General features: G+C 33.9%; 1 protein-coding gene across 4 annotated transcripts; it reads right to left on the reverse strand.

The window, feature by feature from the left end:
* Positions 1-1,189: 1,189 nt before the first annotated feature.
* LOC111389028 (increased DNA methylation 3-like) lies at positions 1,190-9,471 on the reverse strand. 4 transcript variants are annotated; one of them, XM_023013876.1, is made up of 4 exons: positions 9,385-9,471; positions 7,390-7,657; positions 6,813-7,233; positions 1,190-1,462 (listed from the first exon to the last, which is right to left on the reverse strand). In XM_023013876.1, exons 3-4 carry the CDS (start codon positions 6,985-6,987, stop codon positions 1,224-1,226), a joined length of 414 nt encoding a protein of 137 aa, XP_022869644.1. In that variant the 5' UTR covers positions 6,988-7,233; positions 7,390-7,657; positions 9,385-9,471; the 3' UTR covers positions 1,190-1,223. The 4 variants fall into 4 exon arrangements, 3 of the variants coding, with proteins under 3 accessions (XP_022869644.1, XP_022869643.1, XP_022869645.1); XM_023013875.1 differs by lacking the exon at positions 9,385-9,471 and adding an exon at positions 7,751-8,060; XM_023013877.1 differs by lacking the exon at positions 9,385-9,471 and having other exon boundaries at positions 1,190-1,459; positions 7,390-8,060.

Raw genomic sequence — 9,471 nt, forward strand, 5'->3', positions numbered from 1 at the left:
TCAAATATACTGTGTATCGAGGGGATGTGCTTAAAGCTTATTACGGATAGTTTAAACCCATAATGTACATATCTCGATGCAATAACTTTCCACTTGAACTTTTTTTAACGTCTTTAAAATCATTTGCATTAATTTTCATTTATGCAAGGGATTGTTGAAAATTGATTTTCACCAATTTTTAAATGCTTATTTTAGTGAAATCGTTAGTTGGTGAATAAGAAATTAACCCAAATTTAAGTCACTTAAATACTTGAAATTGTTGAAAAATTATGTAGAATATTACGATATATTCTAGAACCATTTGGCTAAAAATGTGTGTTTTTCCATATGAAACATCATTACTTTTGGAATTATTATTTCCAATAGGTGTCTCTTCATATATAGAGATTCATTTCAATAGTTGTATCTTTTTGTAGGGTTGTGTCCTTTGAGATACACTTTCCAACTACTATATATAGACCCCACGTGTTTGAAATTTTTATTCATTTAGTTTCATCATTGCATTACCATGTTCAAGCATATTCATTTTCAAAATAATTACAGCATTTATTTTGAGTAGGGTTTCATATAAAAAGAATTCAAAACATAAGTAGGTTCATTAGTCTACGTAATATGAAGTGTTCCTATTGCACGACATGATTATTATATTTTGAGAGACAAATGCCGAAAAATCATTACCACCAATGAAGGGTATTAGTATTTTAAGGAAAAAAAAAGTCAAACTCTTGTCTAGACAGAATTCATATTCGTGCATTTCTCGTTTTTATTTTATATATTAATTTCGGTAAGTCAAAAGGATGTCCAATCTTATGCATGTAAAATGTTTGTTATGGAGTATAATTTTTTTCCCCAACAAATCCTTTATAATTCAATTGTTTGTAATTGTTAACGTCTAAGAAAATCCACACCAAGTGTAGGTTATGAACACCATAATACTATCGTCTAAGCAGATATTTGAGATCAACTGGAAACATGATCTTAGGGAAGGAGCGCATGCCTAAGCAATGGAAGCATGTTAACTAATATAGACTAGAACCAAAAAAAAAAAAAAAGTTCTTTTCCATTGTAGACCCCACACTAGATATTCACTAAGTATCCTTTAGCAGCAAAAGGACCTAACCTAACAGTGATGCAACAAAGAAAAAAAAACGACTAGTTAAAATGAGTTTTCTGAAAAAGTGTCATCAGTTTGGGATCGATTATGTAGATCTCAAAACAAGTAACTAATATTTTGCAACAACTGCTTCGAAGATGCCATCAGATCTGAAATACGGTGAAAACAAACTTGGATCAACTGGCCCCGGAAGACTGAAGTAAAGCGTGAAGGGTCCCGGTGGGCACTGTTGCTGAAATTTCAGTTCAAAAACTCGAGAATATTTTGATACAGTTTTCACACCAGTGGATGTCACGCCTCTGATGCTAACTCTTCCATCCCGTTCAATCTCACAGCCAAACCGACCTGCTAAAAATAAATGACATCAACTTAAGGATAGAATGATTGATAAATATAGGTAACAACTGTGAAAATAGCAATGTGTTTCATTTAGTAAGACTCCAATATTGGCATGACCATGCAAGCCTACCCAAGAGCTTATTGTAAAGTAGGGACCATTTTGAAATGATCAGTGATAGACTTCAATCTAGTTGCAAGAGAAACAATGTCTCTAGAATTTCATTTCTAATCAAATTTAAAGAATTCGAAACGTTTTAAAAATGCTAGACAGGATTTCACTTTTCCTACTTTCGTTTTAAAGAAGGTGGTCTGGTTGGATGCTGGCCGTTGCTGGCATTTCATGGGTTTTTTTCATTTTATTTAATTTATTTTCACGTAAAACTAGCAAACCTCTTCATTTACTAGTTTTTTGGTTTTTTAATTATTTTCAAAATAATATACTTCCGAAATTTCATTTTTACTATATCACTGAACATATATGTTGTAACGTTGGAAAGAGCAATAAAAAAATTTAGGGGAGGCAAATGAACTGGGCGGTTCGTCGGCTCGCGAAAACGGAGCTCATGGGTGGCTCGGGCTAGCAAAAACACGAGCTCGAGCGCAAGCCGAGCGAGCCGGTTGGGGCTCGCACAAAAAACGAGTCTCTCGCGGCGAGCCCGGGAGCGGCTCGTTCCAAATGAGCCCAAGCTTGTGGGCTCGTTTATAAAAGTGACCGAAACGGTCACTTTTTTTAAAAAGTGACCGTTTCGGTCACTTTATCAACGGTTTTGTCAATGACCGTTTCAGTCCCCGAATTAAATTTTTTTTTCTTTTCTTTTGTTTTGACCGTTTTGGTCCTTATATTTTTTTTTTCTTTTCTTCTATAAATAGTGGCATTTAGTCACAAAATTTTCTACAATTCACTCTCAACTCTCTTGTATTGTGTTGATAGTTGTGCAATTTTTATATACAATTTATACAATATCCAATTCTCATTTCTCAGTTCTCACTATATTTATTGAAATTTCATCCAATTTTTATTTCTCATTACATTTATACAATTATTCTTCATTTCTTATACTAGTTATTACTTATTACAATTAAACAAATACATCCACACACATTTGTCGAAAACTTATTCGGTGTGGGAGGAAATGAATCGCCTATGACACTGCAAAGTCAATTTCAGAATCAATTTGAAGGTCTAAATGGCGTACCCCTACCTGAAGATATTTCAGATTTGGATCTTCATCATCATGTAAGCGGCAATCCAAATTATCCAATTAATTTGGATGATGTTGACGTTCCCGAAGCGGAACATGATCAGGAAGAAGATGCTGAATTAAACATTTCTGAAGCGAGGGGAAAGCGAAAGGGGAAAAAAACAAGCAAAATGTTGGGATCACTTTAAGTTGATTTCAACGGGAAAAATCGTCAATGGAGTCCAAGAATCCAAAGCAATATGTAGATACTACCAACAAAGATTGGCGTGGCAAAGAGGAATTGGTACCACTCATCTCAACCGTTATTACAAAGTATGTGCGGCCAAACACGGACTTATTCCAGATTGTCAAACACAATTGCAATTTGACAGTCCAGACGCCGGTGGTTCTGCTGCACCCCTATCCACATGGGTGTATTCGGAGGAGAAAGCTCGAACCGGAATGGTGAGGCTTGTTGCTGGTGCTGAGTTGCCTTTGGTAGTAATTGACAACCAACACTACGTCTCGTATGTGAAAGAATATCTGCAGCCAAGGTACGTTGGGGTAAGTCGAAACACTCTTCGTTCCGATACAATACAATATTTTACTTCAACAAAACAATAATTAATTATGAATTTGCAAAAATATGGGGCTGTCATATCTTTAACTTCATATATATAGGAAGGGATTAATAAAAGAGCATATATAGCTGCAACTGCACATTATATAGACCACTTTGGTGTATGCATAAAAAAATTATTGCTTTAAGAATTATTGAGTTTCCTCACAACGTTAATAATATATTTAATGCTATTATTAGTATTGTTAGAGAATATCATTGTGAAGGTAAAATTCGTTCATTTACTTTCGATAATCCTAGTGTTAATAAAGTAGTTGCTGAAAAATTGCATAGGGTACTACAACCTAATTTTGGTGGCTATTTGTTTCATATTCGTTGTGTATGTCAAATTTTGAATTTAATTGTCCAACATGGTTTAAAATATATAAATGATGAACTTCAAAATATTAGGAACGCATTAATATATATTACAATCTCTCCAAGTAGAAAACAAACATTTGAGGATTATTGTGCCGAAGTAGGAGTGCAAAATGCTAAAACATTTGTTAGCGACGTAGGTCATAGGTGGAACTCTACTTACTTGTTATTAAAGTCATGTGATGGTTTTGAACATTTAATAACTGACTTTTATAACAATAGACATGTTAGAAGTAATGACGAGGGTATGTTGACTGAACGTGATTGGCATTTAGCTTTGAAAGTTAAAAAAAATTGACATCTTTTTATGAAACCACTAAGATTTTATCGGTCGTTTATTATCCCACCAGCTGTATGGTGCTTGAACGTCATTATATAATTGTAAGAACATTTCATAAATACGAAAATGACTCTAATTTTAGTGAAATTATAATTGATATGGAATTAAAATTTCGAAAATATTGGGAAGATTTGCTTATGTTATTTCCTTTAACATGCGTGATAAACCCCCGATATAATTTATCGGGAACTAAATATATAATTGATCAAATTTCAAACGCCTTAACATTTGATACACCTATCACATATAGAAATTTAGAGCAAACATTATGTGAAATGTATGAATTATATGCGAACCGAATGGGTACCAATATTAGTCGGCTACCATCTGCACCTACTCCTTCCACTGAAATTGAAGAAGAAGATGCGGAAATATTTAATTTATTTCAAGGCATTAATTCGTATAGATTTGATTCATCTGCAATGTGTTCATCTACTGCTACTGCCATGTCGTCAACATCTGTATCTCATTCTCATCATACATCTACGGGCTCAAGCCATAATGTATAGCCTACTGAATTAATTGATTATTTCAACCAGAATATGCCAACAGATAAAACAATTTAAAAAAGTTCAGACGAAGTAATTGAATTCTGACGAAGGTATGAACGACGTTGGCCAGTTATATCTGCGATTGCAAAAGATCTGTTGACACTTCCGGTTAGCACTGTTGCTTCGGGGTCTGCTTTTAGTGCAAGTAAAAGAGTTTTGAGCGAGATCATGAGCCAACTGAAAGAAGATATTTTAAAAGTATTAATGTGCGCTAAGAATTGACAGGACGCTCATTTTCGACTATAAGATAAATATGCCGAAATTGCATGTCGTCAAGTAAGTGATATTTGATTTAATTATATTGATGAAACTTTTCGTTTCTCAACGTTACTTTTAATTTTCTTTAAAAAATTGTACACACTACAAAAAATTGTTCGTGTACAATTTTTAACTCCGTCTACTGAAAATTTAAGTAGCCGGTCCCAAACCCGGATAAAAGATGAGGGTTTATATTTTATCTATTTTAAAAAGAAAAATTAAAAAAAATAAAGATTTCGTTTTTATTTTTTTTTTCTCTCTTTTAGTTAAAAAAAATTCTTTCCTTCAATTTAGTTAAATTTTTGTTAGTACTTGGTACTATTACTACTATTATATCTACATTTTAAATTCTTTTCTCGAACTACGCTGTGCGTACCTTTGCATATAATTTTTGAAGTAAATTCCTTCAAAAAATTGAAAGGGTAATGGAATGATTGCCCTTTCAATTGTTAGAAGTCTTTCACTTCGAAAATTATATATAACCTTCGAAGTGAAAGACTTCTGTATAATTTTTGAAGTGAAGATTTCTGACAATTGAAAGAGTATTCGATTACCCTTTCAATTTTTAGAAGGGATTTTCTTCGAAAATTATATGTAAGGGGACGCGCAGCGTTGTTTGAAAAAATAATTTTTAATACTATTTTAAATTTTCTTTAAAAAATTATACACGAACAAACAAACAAACAACATAATTTTTAACTCTACCTACTCTAAATTTAAGTGGCCGGTACCAACCCCAGAAAAAGGAGGAGGGTTTAAATTTTTTACCTAATTTTTTATATATAATTCACGATTTAAAAATTAAAATTACTTTTTTATTTTCCAATTTACCTATTTGTTCCCAAAAAAAAAAAAAAAAAATGAAAAATGACGTCTGCTCGCGAGCCGGACTCAGCTCGACTCGTTTCAAAACGACTAGTGCTTTCAAGCCGGCTCGACCCATTGACAACCCTACGTAAATTTGAAGGAACTCCCCATGAATGAGAAGCATTGGTGTGCTCAAACATCGAGAGGAGTACCCATTACCATTTCCCTCAAGACTTGAGGGGAGAGGCTGGGTAAGAAGGGGTGGCGTGGGCAGAGACTAAGGGTTTAGAAAGAGGAGTCAGCATCTATTGTCCCCTACTAGTTGTCCACCTAGAGATGAGAAGATACTGATAGGATAAAGATAGCTGCAAAGGCTTTGAGGTTAACTGTAAAAGAAAATTGCTACCCCAACCCCTTGACTAAAATCCTTTTCCCTTCTTCTTTTTGGTCCCTCATGGACTGGCCTGTGAGCTGGCAGGCATGTTGGTCCATTTGAGCGGAAAATCATGGCCCACCAGAACCTGCATCTCTGAGCTGCCCAAACGCAGCCCAGCAGTGCCGGCCCCAGGCTTTTACCATCCAGCGCCAGCGCGAACCAACCGTCTACACCACTATGCATACAAAACTTCACTAGATTATAGTCAAAGAACAATAAATCAGAGTAACTGAAAACAATTTACGTTAATTCGCCATAAAACATTAAAGACAGATGAACCAAGAATGAAACAAAGTCTTCCGAACTATTAATTTCATTTTGACAGTTCCAGTACATCCTAAAAAATAAAAAATAAAAAACAATACGCCAATGAAATATAACAATCATAACAGCTGATTAACGAAAAGTTTATAGAGAAAGATCTATTTATTAATTCATTTAAATAAAGCCATGCAATGTAACATGCAGCAAATTAGTTTGGCACTGCTAGATTGACGGGAACCTACACTTAACCTTCCTCATCCTAAAACTCGAAAGTTCGTTAGCCAGATAAATGAATTTTGAGAGAAAAAGATATCTTGTGGTCTTGAACAGAATTTCTGTCACTTGGAATGGTCAATTCTCTCCCAGAAATTTCCATGAGTTGTTCATTCTGTGTAATAATGCAAAAATTTTCTGGTCTCCATGTTGTCAGGTAATTTGCAAACCATTGAATGGCACGTGGAGATATCTATCTAAAGTACTTGGACCGTGCTCAAGGAGAGGCAAGAAAATATGAAGAGGGATTACCAGGATCTTTCTTAACTCCAGGCACAGCAATGCGAAAATAGAATGCAGATTTGCTAACACCGATATCTACAGCTCCTACAGGTGGTCCAGTTCCCCCTTTACAGGCGGTTCCTGTCAAGATGAGTGACGCATTTAAATAATATCTTTCCACATTTGGAATGGGTAGCAGGGGCATCACGTATGGCTTGTCTAAATTGGAAGCACTTGGAAATGCAGAGACTTGCAAAGAATCATTATCGTATCTCTTTTCCTCGTGATCTTCGCATTTACTGGAATCCTTCTCCAAATTATCTGCATTCACTTTAGTTCTACTTCGATCCAGATTCCAGAATAATTCTCTTCATCATCTTCTCAGAATCTAAGGTATCCATCCCTTGATCTACTGTAATTCATAACCAGATTATCTCCACCAAAAGTTTCCCTGTTCCATTTGAAGAATCAAGTTTAGGAACTAGAAAACAAGAACTTTGAAGATAACAAAAGTTAAACGAAGAAGATGGCATTAACTAGAAAAACAATTGAATTAGAATCGGCGGAACTTAAGAGTAGTAAAAAAAAATTTAATTCTGGTATTTACATTGAGTTTTCAGCAGTGACCATTCCATAGCTCATGTAAGCATCCACAACAGTTAAGAGAAAAGGGGAAAAAGTAAAATTTGAACTGCTCCTAGTTTTCATGGCAGCTTCTAAACATCTGCGTCGTAATTTCCCTTTAATATGTTCCTTCCCCTGCATAACTCCTTGAACTTTGTACATGTCAAGCACCATTATAATGTCATTGCATTTGATTTTTTAAGGACAATCTCCCATGAAAGGAACTTTCTTCTGCTTCTTTGAATCACAAGCTGTCAGGCATGATGCCAATGGGAGAAGTATTAGAATGAAAAACTCAAGAGCTAATGATTTTCTAGATCAGAAAGGTGCAATATTCAATTTACTGTTTTCAATATCCATGAAGTTATGCAAGGATTGTCCATTCGAGAGAGAGAGAGTAGCCGGTGAACTGCAAGCAAATCAGCTATTTCCCACAGAGTAAAGTTTGGCATTAATAGTTTTGGAAGCTGAGAACCAAAACATTAGGGGAGGGGAAGATCCATAAGCCCCCTTAGTGCATTCCCAATGAAATCCCTTACTGTAATTAATCAGAAAGATATTCACATATCTGCATTAAATGGTCATGGCTTAACCCCCTGCACAAAATTAAACAATCAACATTTATCACTAATGCTACATAATCTTCCGCGTACTCAAACCCATGGGGGGTCACTTGACCCCCCAACTTTTGAGATCTTCCCTTTTTTTTTTTTCTTTTTTTTTTCTCCTTTTTTTTTTTATAAAATCATGTTTGGTATTGATTGAAATTTAAATTTTAATCTAAATCAAAGTTAATAATTAATTTTAATAACATATTTCCTGGATTCCTGAACTTCTAAAATTTTATCAAAATTTACTAAAAATCAGACTTTAATTCTCACTAAACAGAGACAAAATCACAATAAATTTGAATTTTCTCTCTTTTTTATTGCTCTATCGTATTCTCTCCCTCAAATCTTTTACCAAAATCTTAACTATTCTAATTTTTCAAAATTTGTTTATAATTTCTCTACAATTATCACATCTACAACAAATTTTCACTTTTCAATCAAATTTTCAACTAACTCGAACCTAAATTTGCATTTTCTTATATTCTATTAGTATATATAGAACGTGTATAAACTGATTATATAAAATTTAACTTATATGTAACGAATTGTGTTTATTTGATTGATTATTAGTATTTAATATTGGTTATTTGTTTTTTCTTTCGATTACTTGAATTGATTGTTTGTATCAAATACACAATTTTTTAAAATATAAATATGCATTTTCTTGTGATAAGCAAAATATTAATAAAATTATTGTTCAAAATCAAATAGATGAAAATGATTTGCAAAATATTAATGAAGAAATATTTTTGAAAGGTAAATCTACATTTTTTCAGGTCAAATATGAATCATTCAAAAATAAAAAACAATTTATTTGATTTGTAAAAAGTTTGATTGTGCCACCCTAACTCAATTTATTTGCGTCCGCCCCTGCTCAAACCTTCCCTTCCGATACACAGTTGAACACGACGCGCGAAAACCTCCTAGTGACCTCTAATATATAAGTTTATCCTAACACAACCTGAGTATCCCAGGCAATGTTCCAAGTCCCATTCCTCTTATCAACCAAACGTTTAATAACTACAGCATAAAAAAGGCAGTGATTTTGATCAAACTCCTAAGAAATGGCCAAATTCAAGCAATGAAACTTGATATAAATCATTGTAACGCCAACTTAATATTTCAAGAAGCTCAAACAAATTTGCATTTGTATCCCCAGAATTGTAATCCACTTCCTAACACGTAAACAAATACATAAAGAAATGGAAGACTAGGGACAGAAAATCATTAAAATAGTTAAGCATACTAAAATATAAACCAAATGGGCAAAGATGAATGTACGAATCATAAACAGCAAGAAGAATAAGAAAAAAAATGAATAATCAACATGAGGCAAAATTATGAGGTGGGTAGTACGAGAATTTTACAGATTAACGGTGAAAGGAGAAGGCGTTTGTTGAATGAGTGCAGCGAAAAAACCCACAACTTGCGTCTTCCCTTTTTTCCCTGCAAAC

This window comes from Olea europaea, unplaced genomic scaffold, assembly GCF_002742605.1.
Source record: "Olea europaea var. sylvestris unplaced genomic scaffold, O_europaea_v1 scaffold5524, whole genome shotgun sequence".
In the NCBI taxonomy this organism is placed as follows: domain Eukaryota; kingdom Viridiplantae; phylum Streptophyta; class Magnoliopsida; order Lamiales; family Oleaceae; genus Olea; species Olea europaea.